Source organism: Jatropha curcas, chromosome 8 (assembly GCF_041381405.1).
Source record: "Jatropha curcas cultivar XTBG-Jc1 chromosome 8, XTBG_Jcur_1.0, whole genome shotgun sequence".
Classification (NCBI taxonomy): domain Eukaryota; kingdom Viridiplantae; phylum Streptophyta; class Magnoliopsida; order Malpighiales; family Euphorbiaceae; genus Jatropha; species Jatropha curcas.
This window is the reverse complement of record NC_143158.1, coordinates 26,314,508-26,336,651: the sequence shown is the minus strand read 5'-3', so window position 1 is coordinate 26,336,651 and position 22,144 is coordinate 26,314,508. Positions and strand designations below refer to the sequence as shown.

Below are 22,144 nucleotides of genomic sequence, written 5' to 3'. Positions count from 1 at the left end.
AAAATAAAATAATTTTGCGAGATTCAACCATACCTCTGTATCGGGTGAATATAATTAAATTGTAAAAGGGTAGGATAATGATAAATCCATAAACGTTAATTTGAAGAAAATGAGGCTCACGTTCAATGACAATACTAGGTAATAGACCTAACATGAGCCAAGCCAATTAGCTTTGCACAAATATATTTCATCACTCACTTGAAGAATATGTTGGAACTTGGAAGATGAATATTCATTTAATAATAATAATAATAATAACAATAATAATAAAATAAGTCGGCTTGGCTTACAAGGCGTACTAGTGTGAATTCATTCATTAATCATTATTGGTAATAGCATATTAAAGAATTAATTGTTTTTCTTTTTGTGAATGTTTAAACCTAAAATATATAATAGTACTAGTAACAAGGGTACAAGACAAGGACAGTCTCAGGGGCATTTTCAAATTGTAATTGTTTTCTATTGCAATTCAAATAACTACAAACACGTGAACAAATTAATAAATATAAAGTACACTGAAGCTCCATTTATTTTCATAAAATAATTTATAATAAAATATTTTTTATAATTTTCTATTATTTAAAGCATTTAAAAAAATAAACCAATGAAAATAATCTTTTTAATCAAAAGTAAAATTGAGTAACTTTTAAGGGAAATGATTTTTCATTTTTAAGAAATGAAATATTTTCCGAACATCGATAAATTTATTATAATTTTATAAATAAATATTTTTTAATTTATTAATGACCAGTAACCACTTAATCGGCAACCATTATCACTAGCTACGGCTCACCATTCGTAGTCCCGTGATTTTCATAATTTATAATTTCTTACATTTTTTCCCTCATATTTAACAATAATTTTTTTAAATATGAAATTTCTATTATTATAAATATGCTTATGGTCTTATAAATTAAAAATTCTAATATTTTTCAACTAATTTAACGTAAGTTATTTTTTTGAAACAAACAGTCTAGAATTAATGTAATTCATCTCACAGTCTAACAAAGTACCAAAACTCTTTAAATTAAATGAATACTAGAACAAAGTAAGAAATTTTAATGGTATCTTACAGTCTAACAATCAAAAGTTTTAAAAAACAAATTAAATTAGAAACAATGAGAATAATTACTTATATGACCTAAAAGAAATTAAATGACAAAGTTACTGATCAACACAAATTTGAATATCTGTTGATTATCAATGGACAAATAGACTTGGATCTATGTTGGTTTCTTTCATAAAAAGCCATCATTATTATCCTTCAAATACAGTACACAGAGGAAGGAAAACAAAATTGAAAGAGCTACACAAAGTGAATAGATGCCAGAAAAAGAATATATAAAGTATCCTTGGGGAAAAAAAAAATGAACTGATTGACCACAACTTAAAGGAAAATTTTACAACTATATTGGTGAGAAAAATCAGCAACATCAAACGCCAAATAACCGCAAACATGAATAGAATTTGTATTACCAGCCATGCCAACTTCTCACCCTCTGTAACTTTGCCTCAGGCGCACAATGGTAACCTTTCAATTATTCTCCTAAAGGTTTAGGCTCCTCCCGATTTGAGCGTATTACTTAACCTACATTTTTGCACATTGACACCAGAAAGAACAGACTTTTAATTTTGATTCAAAAGAAAATTATGTGCTTTTGCATGTGCTCACACAACAATGGTTTTTGAAATTTGTAAGATAACAAGAAGCACATTGGCTCAGTGTATTTACAATTCCTAAACATCCTAGCAAATAACTAATATAAGCAATAGAGATCTCTCCCATAGACTAGATTTAGTGCAGTGGGGTGGGGTAGTTTATGATGACTACATTGTACCTTCTAGCTTCCGGACTTTCTTACTGGCTGGATTTAATGTCCTCACTTGGGGTTTTCATGTAGCAATTGAGCTGCCATCATCCCATATCACTTAATATGTCAGTTAAAGCTGTGTCATAAACCGAGGACATCTCTCTCTATCATAGAATTAATTAATTGGTCACTCAAGAACCATGATCTTTACTAGGATCAGCTTCTACTCCGCAGAAATCCCTTACTGCAACTCAATTCTGCCTTCAGGCAGATCCCATAGCATATACGTAATTTTGATGTATAAAGTCCATAAAACTCTACTAAACTTTTGTCTCAAACTAGTTGACACTTTTCCAATCAGTTTAAGACTACAATTGTAGAAAGGTCTAACAATGCTAATTTTTTCTCAATCATTTTTTTGTTCCATGTCTGTCTCGTTCTACCTCTCTCTTTCACTCTTATAACTTGGAAATCTCCACCTCCCAATGAATAGATCTACAAGTCCCTGATAGAAATGGTCAAGTATTTAAATCCTTCCAAACTACTTTTCAATTTAATGCTCTATTTCTGCCCTCCTAAGAAAGTACTGATGTCCCATTCAGCCTCTTATATTTTCAGTCATAATTTTAGCACCCTCATCTTAGCAACATTCAGTTTACAACTGTGTTTCTTCACCTCAAACATTCATCAACCTGAGTTTAGCCAGCACATTATCTTCTACAGGTGCCCTTTCAATTCTTCATAATTGCATCACATGGCTCCATTTCAACTGAACAACATTAATCCCCTGACAAATATCCTCTTCCATTGCTTCATCCCTTTGTATAATAGAAACAAAATATTCAAAAATGTGCACTTTCGGCCACCCCCTATAATATCCATCCAAAGCCTTGTTCACTCAATTTCTCTTGCATTGTTAAAATTGAGATGATTATGTTCCAGTTTAACTAAACTAAGCACTCCATTTAACCCTAAGTGAAATCCAATTCCTAGAGATTTTAGGAGTACTTATTTTGGGAAAAAAAATATAAATATAGAAAGTAGGAATTGTAGGTTTGTGGCTGTATATTCCTAATCAAATATTGTTCTTTCTTTTGCCTTTGTCCTTTTTGGTTATACATCACCTCCCTAGGGCTAGGCTCAAGGGCAAGCTTCATTTAAGAGAGAATGGGCAGTATGTATATATTTAGTAATAAAAGAATGTCAAGCACCATAGTAATAACACAAATTAGGAAATGAGAAAGGAAAAGAAGCCTTGTTCTAATGTTCAGTTTCTAAGACCTAGACCCTATGTGATCTTGGAACTTAAGGCTTGATTCCCTATCAATTCATGATCTCTTGTTGTTAGTAACCAAACAAGGACTTGGAAGTAAATCCATAGCATGTGATACACAGTATTCGCAGAAAGGAAGTTTAAGAAGCCTGTACTCCATATCTTCAAATCAAAAGCTAAATATCTACTGCTTAACTTTTACTGAACTTACCAGTCCAGGCCCTCAAAGAGACCTTCTCCTTTAACGGCAGAAGTTTTAAAAATTGCCCATTGTCGATTCTTAATCTTGTGTAATTCCAAAGCCTCTGTAATTGCTGCGTCGTCAAGTGCTCCAGGAAGATCCTACATAATAAAAGAATAAATTCAGAACTTGATGAATAAAACTCATAAATTTGTTTAAAAAAGTTTGTATGCAAAAGGCATTTACTATGCATCGAAAAAAAAACCTAATTGAATCACAAAAAGTTATAATTTCTACTTCTTTACAAGCAATAACACTCAAATATCATACTCAGTAACGTTACTTAAGTTGCAAATACCAGTTGTATATTCTTTATAAAAAGAATAGACAACTGAGTGCGAAAACTAACCTGCTTGTTTGCAAAGAGAAGAACAACAGCGCCTCTTAACTCTTCCTCCTGCCGAAAAACTCAAATGGATAAACTGGCATCATAAGACACCTAAGGAAAAGCATGGAATATAGCCAATTTCTTTACATCAAAAGTGACTTTATTGACAGCCTAAGGACCAGTAAGTCATTTTCTTGCTAGCTAAAAAGGTGATGGGGGTTTTGTCACGTGTGAAGCCAGAAAATCCTGAAAGAGGCAGGAAGTTCTGATCGTGAAATGATAACAAGCTGATAATTTTTAATTCTCACTACCACCTTTTCATGAGCAAATTAAAATTACCTACATGCAAGAAAAAGAAAATAGGAACTTAATAAAGCTTCAAAAGTAAGCCAATAGTTTTTATTAGTCCTGATAGAAAGGTATTAGAAAGAGAAATTCCCTTCTAGTTTTTGGCATATGCTTTAAGTCCTAGTAGAGGAGGAGAGAGAGAGAGAGAGAAAAAAAAATTGATAAAGAGAATTGAGCAAAAGAGCAGGTTTACCAATATCTCATTTTTAAAATTATAGATTTGATCCCGGCTCTTTTGCTAAATATTTAAATTAGTTCATGACCACCACTTAAAATACTACCATATCCAATCAACAGAGGACATACAAGTAACGTTTTAAAATTTTCTTAATATATCTATTGAAAATTATAAACCCCAAGTAGTTGTCCACACTGAACATGGGTTCTTTCATGTGGGCATATATGCCTGTGCTTTTGAACTTGCTAATACCGATATAAAGACAGACATAAAAGACAAGTAAAGTCTGCTATCACCTCATCAAAAGAAGTCACAATTTGTATAAGGCTATAACGTAACTTTTGCAACAAATACAAATAATTAAATTCACTCTGCCAGTTCAATGTCTAAGGCCCCCAAGATTTTCATTAAATTTAAATATGTGCACAGGCTAGCCACCCTCTCAAAATTACAATCCAGTTTGACTTTGCACGAAGATTAAGAGTAAGTCATTTGAATGAAGTATTTCACATCGGTTTACCAATTTTTCCCTTACTAATAACTTTAGTGGAAGGTGGCACAAAAATCAAGGAGAAGTATTCAGAGAATATTGTTGACAAAATAACTTTTTGACTTATTTATTTTTAACCAAATGGAAAGTGAATAAATTACTTTGGAACATCCCAAGTTAGTAACATTCACAATTATTACAGAGGAGTATTAGATCACTGCTAAAATTAGACATAAAGTAGGAATAAAGGTACCTCCAGGATTGCGTGAAACTCATCTTTGGCAATCACCAGCCTGTCGGTGTCACTCGAGTCAACAACATAAATTATGGCTTGAGTGTTAGGAAAATAACATCTCCAATATGGTCTGTGCAATATAATAAAAGCAGAAGGTAAACTTTGTGGCATTGATGAAGGTTATATCAGAATCTATCAGAGAAACTAAAAGAAGTAGTGAGGACATAATGGCATGATCCTGAATTGAAGACCACAAATAAGGATATGAAAATCATCCTCAATCCTTTAAGCAAGGAATGACAAGTACCTTGTAAAATTCATAGGATATACTGCTGACAGATTGCTAAACGGTTACGAACAAAGAATGAAAAAGACAACTGTTTGACTCCCATAGGTACCCAAGCAATTGATTCATTTTGATTGATGCATAGGCCAGCACCACATATGATATCAGTTAAAACCCTGAGGCTCAAATACAATTCTTTCTATAACAAACGTTCATGGTAAAAAGAACAAATCAGCTAATGCAAATAAGTATATACAAGAGTGTCATGAAGGGAAGCCCTCTGCTAGGCTTGGGATTTAATCACAAGTCTTCTTCACATTCAAATATTAATTTTTTAAATCCAACATTGCATGGTCCTTTGAAACAAAACCAAATAATGCTATCATAAAAAGGGAATAGAGTGTTACCAATATAATGCTAATTTTATTGATAAACAATTTTAAAGGAACAGAAAAATCCAAGCAAATTACCTGATACTTGTTTGCCCACCTGTCACAAGAACATATATACATATATATCAGGACATGAAAATCACATTGATTTCTAATCATAGAAGGCTTAAAAGGTAAGCTCTTCAATAGACATATTCTGTATATATTTCCAAACAAGTAAAGGAAAATAAAGAGAAAAAAAATGATAAACTTAATGATATTTTAATTGTCTCGTATAACTCAAGCTTTGTACCATCTCAGATAACTAATAAAAGTTGGAATAAATTATGTATTCTATATATATATATATATATATATATATATATAAATTGTCAAACACTAATGGACCTTTGACACGGTTTTCTTTTTTTTTTCTTTTTTCCATTTTGAGTTAAACTGAATCACTTGCAAATGGGAGAAATGAAAACCATTGCACACAGAAACATCATACTGTTAGTGATGCCTTAAATTTAGGATAGGCCATGAAAATAAAAGGCTTTAGGCTATCACCTAAGACAAGAATGCCAAGAGTATAGGCAACCACATACCAAGAGCCAAGCAGAACTATAGGCTGTAGCCAAAAGACAAGCATTTAAGCAATCACTTATAGAGATTTTTCCATACCAAGCTATAGCCTATTTTTGAAATTTTCTTTAAGTGATGGCCTGTCCTCTCACCTATGCAATTTCAGAGGTCAAATCTCCATTCAATGAATGACAGCTCATTCCAGTTACCATTCAATGTATGCCAGGTCATAACTTTACATGACAAAGATTGGCACTCACACGAAGAAAGAAAATTGGCGCCCATGAAACAAGCAAGTTAGAGTAGCCTTCAAGCAAGCCATTGCCTTAGAGAACTTGGCAAAACACAGGGTTTGTGAGATAGACACAGAGAGCGAGAGAACAAATAAATGAGAGAGATATACCATATAGAGAGACATCCTAGAGAGGTTTTGAGAGTTCTCTCCTATTTTTTTGCTCTTAGTTTAGATCCGGTAATTTTGTTCAATAATTAATTACCATTACAATTTAAGAGAAAAAAATATTGTGAGTTTTTTAGGTATACATTTGGATTTAGGGCTTTGAGTGTTATCTCCTATTTGGACTTTGTATCTTTTCTATTTATTAGTGAATTTTGTTCTCCTTCACCCATGGATGTAGGCTTACACTGAACGTCATAAATTTTGGGTCTCCTCTTTTTCTTTTGTTGTCGCATTATATTTCTTTTACCCCAAATAGATATTTTCATGCTTCCGTCATAACAAGTGGTATCAGAGCAATTTCCAATTCACAACACATACATCTAGTCCCAATATGATAGTCGACTTTTAGAGGCAAGAAATGGAATATATACATGCATGGATAGCATACTGCTCAAAAACAATGTGGGAAAACTGCATATATTAAAAATATTCCATTTACTAGAATAAACATTGAAGAGTGATTTGGTTCTCTAGATTAAGAAAAACTAGATGTCAAGGTTGTTTTCCATACACTCACTCTCTCAATCCAGGTTACCTAATAGTTAAATTAGCACCTAAATGACAAGAAAAACAACATTGCTCCTGATTCAAGTTGTCCTAGTCTTTCCAACCATTGCTTATACAGCCATGGAAAGAAAAATACATGAGAAAACAAGGGATACTGGATGTTCCCAAGACCTGGACAAAGCATTGGCCTGGTTTTTGAGGAAATGGAAGCCATCCATATGGGCCAAACACGTATTCTAGCCTTACAAACTATTTCAAGATTATGACTACCTTGCTTATGTATAAACGCATGATTGTGTAGTTTTCATCGTAATATCTCCGCTCTTATTCAACTTCTTTTGCTTCCCAATTTTTCACTTCATTCCAAGAATACCTTTATTAAGTTTTGTTGCAGTGCCATCTAATTAGAAGGCAACCATTTGACTTTCTCGGGTAGATTTTACTGTAAATCCTTCTATTCCCATTTCAATTGCCCTTCCCTTCCCTTAATCATTCTTTTCTCTGTGGAAATAAAATTAAGGTAACACTAGGTAAGGGCCATTGCTTGGTCTACCTTTTTCCAGAATAATGAATGTTCTTAATTGCACATGACTAAAGTTTCCATTACTTCATTTAACCAGTAAGCTGACTGATAAAAGTTGGCTAGATTGTAGATTCAGTATTCAATCATGTACATTGAGTTTTGAGAGTCCAGAATACCAAATTGACCTAAAATATATATAAAGTATACAACCTCAGTTCCGACATGCAGACATTAATGTCTGTTCTCTGTTGTTTCATCAAACCAAAACAAAATAAAAGAGAAAACAAAGAAATGCTTATATGATAAAATCAAGCTTATTCTCCGTAATACAAAGAGATATCGCTTCACAAAATCTTAAGAATGATAAGTTATGTAATTGGTCTCAAATAGAACTGGAATCACAAGCCAGCAAGAGATACAGATCAAAGGGAATAAGTTAGCGTACCAAGATCCCATACTTGAAATTTGATATTATTGTACTGCACTGTCTCCACATTAAACCCAATTGCTGCGCAAAAAACAAATGGATCATTTAGCAATTCCAACAGAATATGAAAGAAATTCTAGAAACTTCAACAAAAAAAAAAAGGAGTACAAATAACTAAGTCCCTCAAACAACAACCCTGAATCTACAGATGAAGCTAATACCATTCAGTTCTCAAACAAAACAAAACAGGATAAGAAAGATTACAAATTCTCAAATTTTGATTATTTTGATTAATCAAACAAAATAACATATAACCCTAATTCAATGAAACTAAGAAAGAATACCAACTTGGAATCGTGGATACAACTTCACCCATCTGAAGCCGATCTGTATAACACAAAATCAGAAAAGGAGAATTATCAAAATTAATCAATCACCATTGCACAAAAATGCAAAACGAAGGAAGGGTATCAATCAGAAATAAAAATTACTTACAAAGAATTGTAGTTTTTCCAGCATTATCAAGGCCAAGAACCAGGATCCGGGCCTCTTTGTTGCCAAAGAGGGAAGAGAACATTTTAGTAAACAATATACCCATCTTTTTTTTTTTCTTTTGGCTTCTTCTTAAAAACCAAAAATGAGGGTTCTCTTAGTGCATGTGTAAGACAGATCGTAGAATTTGGATCTGATCTGCAAAGCAGAACCCTGTTCCTATCTTCAAAAAATCAAAAAAAAAAAAAAAAAAAAAAAAAAAAAAAACAGTGTAAGCGTGAAATTTACGAGACAAAGGTGGGCAACAGAAGCAAAGTACTATTGCAGTGTGCAAGCATCATTTGTTACGTGAGTATAACGAAACGCACCTGAAGAGAAAAGGAGAGGGTCTGCCTGCAAAAGATGTAACGGTTATGGGATCGAAATCGAATTTTGAGAAACTTTGGGGCGGATGATGTAGCAGAAATTGGAACAGAGAGAGAAGAAAGTTCGTTTTATTCGCTTTAGAAACGAAATGGAGACATGTAAAACAAGCAGCGAAGAAAACAAAAGAACAATACAACAAGTTTTAGAAATGAAAAACGCAGGTCCGCTGGTGTTTCCCTCTGTCCGGTTCTAGTTGATGCGGTAGATAAATTTTGCCACGTCATCAACTTTTTTTTTTTTTGGTAGTTTTAGGGTTTTACTGAACGGTCCATCTAGCTTTTTGAGAAACGTTTGAACTAGCATTTGGTAACAGTGGAGGAATATGTTGTGGTGATCCAAAATTCACACTTATAAATCAATATTTAAAGTTTTTAACCAAAGAGTCGAATATCATATTTTATTTAATAATAAACATCATAAAGGAGGGATCAGAGCAAAAAATTCTAAATATGAAGACAAAGTAATAAAAAAAAAGAAAAAAATATATATTCTAAGAAAAATACATTTGAATTACTGAAGTTAATAAAAAAATTAAAAGCAAAAAAATGTATTGGCAACCCCGACTAAAATAGGGGTAGAAAATTATAATTAATTGTTAAATTTGTCCACAGTTCTATTTTTCCTTTTTTTTCTCTTTTTAAATTTTATAAATTCATCAATGTTGGTCTCTTTCATTGATTGGAATTTATATTTTATATTTATATTATTTTTATTTTTATTAATTTAATATAATAATTATGCATTTATTATTTAAAATTAATATAATAGAAAAGTTATAGTAAGAAAATCATTCACAAACTATAATAATGTTTATTTCTTAATCTGTGTTAAAAAGAAAATGAACCATCTTTTTATAAGATGGAATGAGTAAAAGTTATTGTTTCAAAAATAATATTACAAAAAGTAAAGTTCATATAATGATAAGCTTAATTTTAAAATTTAAAAGTACCACAAAATTTTTTGTCAAAGTTCATGCGTTAAATTATGAATTAGGCTAATAGTTTTTTTTTTTTTTTTTTTCAAATTATCATATTTGGTAATAGATTGTATTCCATAACTTAATTTTCTTATTTTGAATACCCTTTCTATATCTTTTGTTGATTGATGGCTTTACCTTCATAGTTAGATGGTTTTGTAGAAAATTCTCCCAATTGGAGTCAACAATATTTACTGCTGAATGATTATTTGAAATTAAGAGTTACAATCAATAAAACCAATCTGAATTGGAAAAATTCAATTCTATGGATTTAAATATAACCAAACCAAATTCTACCGATGTGAAATTTTACAATCAATTCCATAACTTAAACAAACCCTCTTAACCTTCTAACATTATTATGCCAATAGTATTTTAAAAATAAAAACAAATGAATTTAAATTTTTGAATTTTATTGCAAACAGGAAGAATATTTAGAATTTAATATAAATCAACTCCATGTTTTGAATTTATTTTGATTCATTTAAAAAAAAAAAAAAGCAATCCAAACATAAATAAATTTAAAACGTGGAATTGATTTTGTTTAAATTAAATAAATTTATTTTGATTTCATCTAAAATGTAAATCAAAATTTTAAGTATATGGTTTTCTCTCACAAATAACTTAAAAAACAATGCCAAATAGAACCTTAAGAACCTATGCTCCCTCATGCAACAAAGGGACAAACAAACACAAAACAGGTAGAGAATCCAAGCAAATTCAAAACTGTTTATAATGCGTTCTACTCAACTACATCCTCGACTACATTACAAAAGGGTATGTCATCATTCATTTCTACTAGTTATTTTTCATACCACGGATTATTAAAAAGGTGGGTATCAAGGGGAGGGTGGGCAGAGCCCGGCTACTTCACAGCTATATTGTATGTTACCACAGTCTATAGTGCAGACTGGAAGATCATCTCTGCGAGTTCCTGCAATAGCACGCACGTACCCTTAGTTAGATTCTACAGACAATCTATCAATCATAAATATTAAAAATCTTAATTTAACTTGTCTTTTTGGGTATTGTTTGTTCTAATTCAAAATGATTTTACCAATAACTAATAGTAAGAGCTGAATAAGGATTTCAAAGGAAGAATTGTTGGGGAATATAATAAAATAGGTAAATTAAACATCCTAATAAGTGATTTCCCACATAATGCAAGTACATTTAATTAGTTTTCCTTTGAAACTCCTCGCAGTAAAATTATATGCCACACCACATAAAAGAAAACTGGTTGATCTTATACTTTGTTCTGACTCTTTAAGTCCATGTTCAGGTCGCTTTTAATTGGCAATGGGATGCAAGTCTTGGAATAGAAACATGTTGATTATTGCATTACCTGCTTAGCAGAAGGAACCTTTGGTTCACCCCATTCAAAGGCTTTTTTCTCAAGCGTTTCAAAATCAGCCTTGCCAGCCTGATGCAATATGCATTAGTTTGCAATTAGCTGAAAAAAAAAAAAAAAAAATTAAAACTAAGGAAAAAAGGGGTACTAAGCATATTACCTCTATTTGTGCTCCAATTTCTGTGTCAAAACTCTGATACCGCTTGCGAACAAGCTCAGCCAAGGAACCATCCTTCATTTCACAGCATGAAAACTCATTCGTATTCAGATCCGAATAAAGAGATTTTCCTTCAGAATTCATGGGGAAAAAGTTTAAAAATTGAAAAGCTCACCTCAATCAACCTTGCAGCATTTCGCAGTCCACGAGCCAATGTATCCATTCCACCAATATGAGCAATGAATAGGTCCTCAACGTCTGTACTCTCCCTCCGCCTTAAGTTTCATCAAAGCAGAAATAAATATTTGGTTCAAATATATGGAAATTAGAGATCCATAACATTCCCATGCACAAGAACGAGAAAAAAGGAGGAAACTAACAATTTTGCGTCAAAGTTGAATCCTCCCGGTGCCAACCCTCCCTATATCCGACAAAATGGAAAGCAGATAATGACATCCTATCTGAAATAGCACGGTCTTGAATTTTTCAAATCAATTTAAAGCAATATACACTTTACTTACATTTCTTATCACACTAAGCATAACCATAGTTGCCTCTGCAATGTCTGTCAAGAACTGATCTGTATCCCATCCTGCAGAGATGACAGTAAAGATATGTTACATGCATATAATCTAAAATCAACCTAGCGCTTTTCATTAATGTAGCAGAAAAATTAGAAAAAGGTCAAAGGTTTCTAGTTATCTATTACCAATCTGAGGGTCACCAGTGTTTGCATCAATATTTCCCAGTAAACCATTGATTCTGGCAGTTTCAAGCTCATGATGACAGCTGAGGAACAGAAGAGTATTACAGGTTAGAAAATTTGCATATGTAGTTTGCAATAATTTAAAATAACAATGAAGCAGTACATAAAACACATGGATGTACCTATGACCAGAAAGAGTGGCATGGTTGCATTCAATGTTCAGCTTGAATTCTCCTACAAAACGAAACAAGGGACATAAGGTTAATTACAGTTATCAAACTCACTAAATAGCAAACACTGATGAGAAAAATATTCAACCCCAAAATGGAACACTAAAAAATCCATCTTCAAAACTAATTTTAGACTGTCAAAGCTTGGAGTTCTGAACTTCCCAGCAACTACATAGAAAAGAAAGATGGTTCTTTTTTAAAATAATTGTGAACTTAAAGTTCATCAGGGTTATGCTTATACTATTTCTTAGGTTAAAAAACACACATTAATAGTGAAAACTAGCATTATACGATGAAGGGAACACATTGGATGTCAACTTAACATAAAACAACCTAAGACTTTTAAATTAACAGAGTTTTGAGCATATATCGGCAATAAATAAACTATTATTTCATTATATATAATGAATCTCAAATTTCTAGTACTTGGGCAAGGATGCCTATAGATCATTAATATAGTACCACAATTTTAACTAGCAAATGACACCACATTAGCAAAACTAGGAGTTTGTACATTATAAAACCCAAAGCACATTATAAAAATAAAGTGCGTGTGCTTGCAGGAATGAAGTTCCAATGTTCACCTATTAGGCCATATTTTCGCAAGAAATTAGCTGCTGTCGCAGCATCCCAATCATACCTGAGAACATAATAACATATTTAAACACAGAGATCTAAAAAAATAAAGAAAAATAAAGAAATAAGATATGAAGCACACTGGTGTTTGGTAGGTTCTTGGGGCTTGGGCTCAATTAGCAAGATTCCTGAAAAAGAAGAAAAGATAACAACTTAAATTCATTTTCTAGAACTTTGGAAAGTGAAAAAAAGGCCAAATGATTCAATAAAAGATCAATTAAGGAGAAAGAAAAATGAGAGTCAAGAAATGAGAAAAATGAGGGTCAAGAAACGAGTTGCTCATATGTTCTGTTCCCCAACTGAATGAAAATTCATACTCTTCCCCATTACAGATGGAAATTTTATTATGAAAAATTCACACAATGAAGTATGAGGCGCAGGTTAGGAAATGAGTACTATTACCATTAAATCCAATCTTCTTCTTGTAGGCAACAGCTGCTTCCATAAACCTTGCCTGTGAATACCAGTAGCATCTTTTAGTAAAAAGAATATATGCTTCATAATGGGAACTCTAGGACTATTCATCATAAAAGAATAGAAGATAAATTCCCATTAGATGATATTTGAAAGCATACGCCCAAACATTTTAGAAAGATGAAAATAATACCAAATGATCAAGCTCTCTTTCCATATCCGTGTTCAAGAGAGATTGGTACCCCTCACGTCCACCCCAGAAAACATAATTTTCTCCACCTAGGTAGTGTGTGACCTGTTGAAAAATGTCAATTATGACACACATTGGGATCTAGAAGGCAGTATTGTAGATGCAGGTATCATTAGATTATGCACACACCTCAATTGCTTTCTTAACTTGAGCTGCAGCATATGCATATACACCTACATCAGAACTGCAAAGAAAGGGCCCAGTTTAGAGCCAATGAACATACAATCTAACTACCATCATTAGCAAAACATTCAATGGAGAAGAGTATACCTAGTGGCAGCACCATGCATGTAACGAGGATGCATAAACAACTGAGCTGTGCCCCACAAAGGACGAATCTTGGTTCCCTGTATAGTCACATGGTTAAGGCATTTAAAAGAGAATGGGACTGTAAGACCAGAATATGCAACAAGAACAGCATTGATGTCGGTTCAAATAAGCATAAAAAAGAAGTACAAAATGGCAATCGTCCATCCGGCACTCAATGAGATGGTAGTAGTGACAAGAATAAGAAGTATATCAAGCACATTGTTCTCCAAAAGAAATCTGTAGAATATGCAGTGATGATTAATGGAATACCAATTTCAGACAACCCAGATGAGAACATAAAATCCTTTCACACAACAGTGAAGGAGGAGATGTGAAGTTTGAAGTTCTGGATATAGAATAAAGAAAAAGAATCTTAACACGCATTAAAAAAAAGATCAAATAATTCATAATAACAACAAACGATGCTAAAAATAATTAAAAACCAGAAGAAGCATGTTAAGCAATTAACAAGCAAAGTAATGGTATCTACGAGGTCCACAGAAGCAAGACATCCTACATTGAGATAATAGATCAATGTTTAGTTCTATGTAATGGGCCATTCATTCATGTAATATTACCTGCAGCTCTTTAGCAAGGGCCACAACTTCATCCAAGTTTGCATTAGTTTCCTGCATCACAGACAAAAGAAATAGAAAAAAGAAAGGAAAAAGAAGCCCAGATTAATTACTTGCGTTAGGCAGACCATCTATAATTAATGAAATGCAGATCATCCAGATAAGACCATTTTCAAAAAGAGGAACAACCTCAATTCTCAAAGACTCAGAGTACTCACCTCTAGAGTTTTGCCCTCCGGGGCTATATCCCTATCATGGAAACACCACCTGTCAACTCCAAGCTTGTCCAGGAACTCAAAGTTGGCTCTCACTGCATTATGTATGAAACAACAAATTAACTACTAAACAAGTATTTACAGCAACATTATACACCACAACTAGCAGTACTTAATATTTATGAATCTTACTTCTTCTCTTGGCCATATCCAAAGAGTTGGTACCATCCTCCCAAGGCCAATATTTGGTTGGTGCACCAAATGGGTCACCTCCTGTCCCACGGAATGTATGCCAAAATGCAACGCTGAATCTCATCCAATCCTGTTACCATAAATAAATTTCAATAATAATCAAGTAACTGATACAAAAAATATTATTAAGAATGAAAGAATACCTTCATTTTCTTCCCAAGGATCTCTTCTTCTGCGTTATACCATTTGAATGCAAGTGGATTCTTGCTAGAAGGACCCTACAAATAACAATGCAAACAAATTTTAAATTTCAACCTTTCATAAGATTCCGGCCGAAGAACAAATTGATAGAAATATATAAAATAAGTCAATATAGCAAAATCCTCAAACAGAATTTCCAGATGACAAATAACAGAGTAGAAGAGTTAAAGAAACCCAAGTTCATAAACTAAAATATCTAAGTAGAACAAATATAACTAACACGAAGAGAGAAATAAATCATAATAATCTTTACCTCGTATTTGATTTTGGGAACACCAGGGAAGAATTCACCTTTCCATTCATCTGAACCACTGCATTCGCCACCAAGATCAGCAGGGCAAGTTGGTGGACCATCAGCAATCTGAGTGCAAGACAATGAAACCAGATAAACAAGGTTAAAGTTGAGAAGAGACGACTTAAAGCAGGATATTACTAAGAAGAAAAAAATGAAAATATGATCTTTTCCCCAAATGAAATAAAATCCCTTAGAAAGCGGTCCTCTTAAAGCCTTACCACAAGAGAAGCGACTATATTTAGGCAAAAGAGAAGCAACAATATCTTCCCACCCTTCATTTTGCTCATCTTATTTAAACTGATTCTGCAGTATACAGGATAACAAGGAAAAGAAAGAACTGTAGTTATAAATACAACAAAATACATATCAACCCATAATCCAATTTTGTAAATTTTGTAGAAAAATAAAGCAATATTTTAAAGCAAGAAAAGTATATAATTCCAGCAAATAAACATATATTTGAACATGATTAACAAATAGCAATGTACTGGCAGAATTTAACACAAAAAATATAAAACCCCAAACTTCAATCAAGAGAATAGTCTATTGAAATCCCAGCAACTGTTCTAACCTACTGAACCATAAACTGCGAATTCAACTTTCATGGAGCCCAATTCTGATCAAATGCTAAAGCGTGCAAATGCAACCACCCTCATGGTGCAGGAAAAATCTCACAAAAAAAATTGCAAAATGCGTAAAAGACCAAAACTCAAACAAGAATTAATCTTGTCAACTCTCTATTCTCTTCCAATCGTTCATTAGCTCCACCAAAAATCAAAACCATATTTGATCCAATAAAACCAAAATGGCGATAGCGGAACCATAGCTAAACTGTATCTTCATCGTTGATTGTTAAATAAACATAACAAATCAATCGAATAAAAGAGAAAGAGACTTACAGATACAGAATATTGATTGAACAGGAAAAACAGTGACTATGTTCTTCAACAGATAGAGCTGAGTGCTGACACAGAGTACATGTGCATATATAGAGAAATTTTCGATTAAGGATAATTATCATATAAAATTATAATTATAGGATTTTAAATTTAAAAGATAGGATCATTTGACTGTAACGAAAATGATTTTGTTTAAGCTTTATAAGGAATCTAATTCCCCATTTTACCCTTATGAGGACAGTGAAACAAATTTTCTGCTAAATAGGGACAAATATGTCATTCTAGTTACATAACTTTTGGAAAGAGATTTCCAATAAAGGTAGAAATGCAAAAAGATATTATCCAGAAAGTCAGGATAAAATTAGGTGTAATTGGAGTAGCTAGGAAAAAAAGATATTCGCTATGAAATGTTTAAAATAATTGAAAGTTAAACTACTTTAAAATAACTTTTAATTAGTTTTTATTTTTTAATTAATTTATAAGTGAAAAAATATATTTTAAGTTAAAAGTAAAAAATAACTAGTCATTTGGAACTAATTTTTGATTGCTTAAAAAAATATTATTTGATCAAATAAAAGACTATTACTATCTTAAGAAGTTTTGAAAATAACAGTCTAATTTTATTCAAAAAGAATACCAATAATATTTAATTAACATGCCAATCAGGTGTGATCTGATTAGTCTTTTCATTTATGTATAGCCCGTAGAGTCCTTTTGACCTCAAGTGTTTGGTGAGTATGGGAGAGGACTATCTCTTATTGTGTAGCTCGCATTGTTATCTCGGCTCATTGAACCTTCAATAAATAAATAAAATATTTAATTAACATACTAATTCGTTTTTACGTAACTGGTCCTTACCACAAAGGAAACATTGTGCAACTTTACTCTTTTAAGAACTTGCTATATTTAATGCTTGCAAAGTAGAGGTGTCAAAATGAGTTTAAAGATAGTATTGGTTTAGTGGATAATGTGATACGATTTTTTTTATCGGTAAAATGAATTTATTTTAATAATTTAAACTTAGAAAAAATTTAATTTATTTAAAAATCTATACTCCGGTTGCGAGACTCCCCACTTACATCCATCCTAATTTAGACCAACTAAGTAAAAAAATTTGAAAAACCTCAAAACATAGAGTAAGAACCTTCTCTTTGACTCATAAATAATACAAAGATTATTACAAGTGTGAATTATTGTGCTATCCTTTCTTGAATTGCTGCCATGTGCCGCATTGATCCCATAAAAGCAAGCCAAAATCTGAGAGAGCCAGATAACAAACCAAAAGACATCATCCTACAAAACCATAATGGACAGCAAAGAATCCCAAACTAATAGATATGTATATTTCTTCCAACGAAAAATTCAAAGCACCCAAACACCAACACACGACACAAAAATTCCAAGATATAATGAAAACTAGTAACCAACCAAATTAAGAGATAGAATTACTCATCTCAATCCAAACCATCATATCCAAGCTATCAAAGAAATTGTAGCATCTACACCCATTTTTGCCAAACTATCTACAAAAAAAATTATCTTCATGCAGAACATGAGTAAAAGAAATATTTGTGAAAGATTGTCCCATAGAATCAAACTTATTAAAGTGTTCCAACTACTTCCATGGGCGCTTATCTGTTTTGTGTTATCCAACAAATAGCAGCCTTAGAGTCAGACTCAATAATTATTGGATTACTTCGCAAGGATATAGATTGTGAGTTGTGACAATAAATCAATTGCCCTAAAAATGGTACGTAGCTCCGCTTCATTGGACCCTTGAATACCCACAGTTTCATAAAATAGACAAGAGACAAGACCCTGAGAGTTTCTATGCACTCATCAATACCTTTAGGTCCAGGTTTACCCTTTAATGATCCATCGATATTAAACTTTAACATTTCAAAATGTGGGGCAGTCCAAGATATAGATGATGGTTCTATAAGCTTTCTCCTAAAAAATTTAGATGTCTTATGTGAATATAGCATATGTAACATTTTTAATTATTGGATAATATGAGGCTCAAACACTCTTTCCTCTCTCTAAAAAATGCTTCTCCTTCTCTTTAAAAACTAAACTTCTTTGTCTTTGTTTCTTTCCTTTGGGTGGCCGCCGGCAATAGATCTTAGCCCGCGGCAATCCCCTTTTCATCTCTTTTTTTTTTTTTTTTTGTTAATTTTGTTTTAGTATTTCAGTATTTTTTTTCTTTTATTTTGCGGTCCTTTATGGCCCTTCTCGCTAATATTTATTTGCCCTCTTGGTCAAGGCAGATCCATGGATCTGCTCTTGCTTTTGGTTTTTACTTAGCTAAGCTTCTTAGTTTGGGGTAATCACTCAAGGAAAGTTTTGCACTAGATCTGGCACAAATGAGATGGTACATTCTCTACATAAGGATGAGTTTATGCACTAGATTTTGTTTGTTATACCAAATCCAAACTTTGGAAAGCCAGCCCAAAGGAAGCTTAGCATCATAGCGCAATGGTTGCTAGTAAGTTACTCCCCATTCCCATAGACATAGGATATTTTAACAATCTTGTTTTTCTTCTAAATCAATGTTGTATACTCTTAGTTATAATGGATTAGCAAATAAAGAAAAATTGAATAATATGTGAGTCATAAATAGGTTACATACACATTCAAGCCATTTTAATTAAATAAAAATAAATTAACACGATCCCCTAACTTTTTGCTTTTTTCTTTTCCCTATCGTTCAGTATTTTCAGAATGAGTATTAAATGGAAGAAACTAGCAATGGCTCGCAACGAGTAAAATGTGTTTGGGAAGGAGAAAGCAAAAAAAAAAAAAAAAAAAAAAAAAATGGAAAACAAGAGAATAGAAAAATTTTGAAACTTATTTTTAATTTACATTAATAGTAAAATATTATCAACATATTCTCATTTTTCAATTTTAATATTGAGTATAAATGCAATTAAAATTTCATATTACTACGGTAGAATTGCAAAAAAAATAAAAAAAAGATCTAAAATAAAATTGCAACAATATTCAAACTTTTTGTTATAATTATCAATTATTCTAAATTGTTTATATTTCACAAATTCATCCATTAATGAAACTATAAGATTTTGGGGAAAACAAAGTGTCTTATAAGATTATATGTTAGAATATGGTTAATTATATCTACAATGCCTTAATTTTTAATTATTTCTATTTTGTTATTTGAACGTAAAAAGGAATTTACAATCGAGTGTTTCGACTATTTAAAACATAGCAATCAAATGGTGGGAGTGATTTAGCATCATACGTGAAAAAATGCATATGGGTGAAGTTGTAGAAAGGTAATTATACCTTTTAGCCTCAAGGAATGACCCTCTACTGCTACTACTACTACTTTTCTTCTTCTTCAACAAAAATTTAGACTGACTGACCCACTTCTAACAGCTTTCTTCTTTTCAAGAAAGAAAAAATATATATTTTACATTTTTATTTATATCAAGATTTACTTTTTCAATATGAATGAAGGTATATATATATATATATATATAAAGACATTACAACATATCTTAGTCATTCACTGTAAGAAGCAGTATCAATGGAGAATTGATAGCTGTTAGTACAGGCAAAGAACACATCTTTTACTTGAAAATGTAAGAACCTGCAGTGCAAATAGCATGTCGAAGTTGTTCCAAGAACATTAAACTTTGCCGGCATTTTTCCATTGTCACTTCTCAACACCATAGCTTCATAAACTGGCCAACTGTTGATTACAGCAATGCTAATAAAAACATTTGGATTGTTAATCTTTCCATATTCTTTCCCTTCATAATTTCGGACACTCCCCAAGAAAATGAGACTAAGTTCATTAAAGCTGCCATTAGTAAGGGCACAAACATAGGTGATGCCACTCCAAACTCGAATAACTCTTTATCTTATCTTTTGGTTAGTTCATCATCTACTGCTTTGCTTATCACATTGAATCTAAGTGGAGACGCACCTAAGGATTTGAGAATGAACTCAGAACAACCCAAACATGAAACTTGAAAGCCCTCTAATATTCCACATTCTTTGATCATTCCACCACATATGGAGAGTTCCTTTATACAACACAAAGTCAGCTAGATCCTGTGCATATGCCCTCAGAAAAAGGAAGGCATATAGGAGAAACCACCGTGATTTGACCTGTACCCATTACATTTTTCAGTCTTGTTATTAGATTTAACCTTCAACAAATAATCGTTATTAATTAAGTGTAGAATTAGCAGTTAATTACCTCTGGGAAAATGGAAATATTGTTAAGGAGAGCTAACTGAGGGAGGAAAGCATATACAGTAATTAGAATAGACCAGATGCACCAGAATCCAGATTGTGCATATCCATAGCTCATGACCCCATTGTGCATTACCCCAAAGGTTAGTGGGCTATGTCTGGAGAAAGCAACCTCAAGAAACCCAATACCCTTCATTTTAAAATATTTTATTTTAACATTAAAAAGTGGAAACTGTTGAAATATTAAGATTTCTTTTAATACTTGAAGCTTTTGTTCAACCTGGGGGTACGCAAAGGAGACCCCATTTCTCCTTATTTGTATGTGTTGGCTATGAAACGTTTGGGTCACCTAATATCGTTGATGGTGGAGGAGGCTAGTTGGTGTCCAGTTTCAGTCTCTAGGTGTTGTCCACTGGTTTCCCACCTCTTCTTCGCAGATGACTTGCTTCTGTTTGCTGAGGCGAGTGTCCCCTAGATTGAAACTATCATTCTTTGCCTGACTTATTTTGGAGATTTATCAGGACAATGTGTTAATTATGGGAAATCCAAAATCTTCTTCTCAGCTAATGTCCCATTAGAAACCCAGAATTTGATATGTTCTCAGAAAGGCATGTCAAGGACTGACAATATCGGCTCGTACCTGGGTGTTCCTATTTTTCATAGTAGAGCTGTTAAGTCAAACTTTGAGATATTATTATCACGAGTGGATCAACGTTTAGCGGAATGGAAAGCTTCTCTCTTATCCTTTGCGGGTAGAGCGACTTTAGCGAAATTAGTTCTCACGACTTTGCCTAACCACATAATGCAGTTGGTGTATGTGCCGCAGGCCGTTTGTGATGATTTTGACTAGAAGATTGCAAATTTGTTTGGGTTTCTCGTATGGGGAAAGCAAATGTGCATCTTGTGAATTGGAAGCTTATATCTATGCAAAAAGAGTTTGGTGGCTTGGATATTAAGACTTGTAGGGAGGTTACCGCAGATTTTCTAGCAAAATTAGGATGGCAGATGCTTAATGAGGCTGATGGGTTATGGCGTTAGATTCGACGAGGTAAGTACATGCAAGGAGGTTCGGGGATGGAGGGCTTTAGGCAGAATAGTTGTGCTTCTAATGTGTGGCGAGGGATAGTTCATAGTTTGCCTATCCTTTTTAAGGGGGTTTGAGGAGAATATGCAGTGTGAGGGTTCCTTTGCATTTACAGGATCTGTCAGTAACTGCATTCTAGAAAGATGGGAATGGGATTGGCCTAATATCGCACCCAATTTACCAGACCGGATATGTGAGGTACTTCGAGCTGTGTTCCTAAGTACTGACGTTCATAATATGGATGAATATTACTGGTCTGAGACCAGCTCTGGTCCTTCTCGGTTGGTTCGACTTATAAGTTAGCAAAATGGGAGCCTAGTTTGGTTAGCAGTGGCATTTGAAAGGGCGTCTTTTGGTTGAAGGTGTCAGAAAAGATTCGAATGTTCTTATGG

The 22,144-nt window shown here is 32.9% G+C and overlaps 3 protein-coding genes across 4 annotated transcripts; all 3 read right to left on the bottom strand.

The window, feature by feature from the left end:
- Window positions 1-1,357: 1,357 nt before the first annotated feature.
- Window positions 1,358-9,135, bottom strand: LOC105628481 (ADP-ribosylation factor 1). 2 transcript variants are annotated; one of them, XM_012209893.4, is made up of 9 exons: window positions 8,924-9,135; window positions 8,559-8,778; window positions 8,412-8,450; window positions 8,082-8,144; window positions 5,661-5,679; window positions 4,923-5,034; window positions 3,675-3,722; window positions 3,296-3,426; window positions 1,358-1,588 (listed from the first exon to the last, which is right to left on the bottom strand). In XM_012209893.4, the coding sequence occupies exons 2-9, from the start codon at window positions 8,659-8,661 to the stop codon at window positions 1,555-1,557; spliced, it is 549 nt and encodes a 182-aa protein (XP_012065283.1). In that variant the 5' UTR covers window positions 8,662-8,778; window positions 8,924-9,135; the 3' UTR covers window positions 1,358-1,554. The 2 variants fall into 2 exon arrangements, with proteins under 2 accessions (XP_012065283.1, XP_012065284.1); XM_012209894.4 differs by having other exon boundaries at window positions 8,559-8,774; window positions 8,924-9,064.
- A 1,524-nt stretch (window positions 9,136-10,659) lies between these two features.
- On the bottom strand, window positions 10,660-16,622 carry LOC105628483 (xylose isomerase family protein). Its single transcript, XM_012209897.3, has 21 exons — window positions 16,448-16,622; window positions 15,767-15,851; window positions 15,507-15,614; window positions 15,196-15,270; window positions 14,993-15,122; window positions 14,804-14,895; window positions 14,589-14,639; window positions 13,972-14,048; window positions 13,831-13,885; window positions 13,645-13,746; window positions 13,440-13,491; window positions 13,120-13,165; window positions 12,986-13,041; window positions 12,354-12,405; window positions 12,175-12,254; window positions 11,987-12,057; window positions 11,846-11,886; window positions 11,641-11,740; window positions 11,469-11,540; window positions 11,303-11,380; window positions 10,660-10,891 (listed from the first exon to the last, which is right to left on the bottom strand). The coding sequence occupies exons 1-21, from the start codon at window positions 16,567-16,569 to the stop codon at window positions 10,856-10,858; spliced, it is 1,581 nt and encodes a 526-aa protein (XP_012065287.1). The 5' UTR covers window positions 16,570-16,622; the 3' UTR covers window positions 10,660-10,855.
- Window positions 16,623-19,969: 3,347 nt separating this feature from the next.
- On the bottom strand, window positions 19,970-20,864 carry LOC105628503 (cellulose synthase-like protein G2). Its single transcript, XM_012209922.1, has 3 exons — window positions 20,673-20,864; window positions 20,433-20,581; window positions 19,970-20,270 (listed from the first exon to the last, which is right to left on the bottom strand). Exons 1-3 carry the CDS (start codon window positions 20,862-20,864, stop codon window positions 19,970-19,972), a joined length of 642 nt encoding a protein of 213 aa, XP_012065312.1.
- Window positions 20,865-22,144: the final 1,280 nt, after the last annotated feature.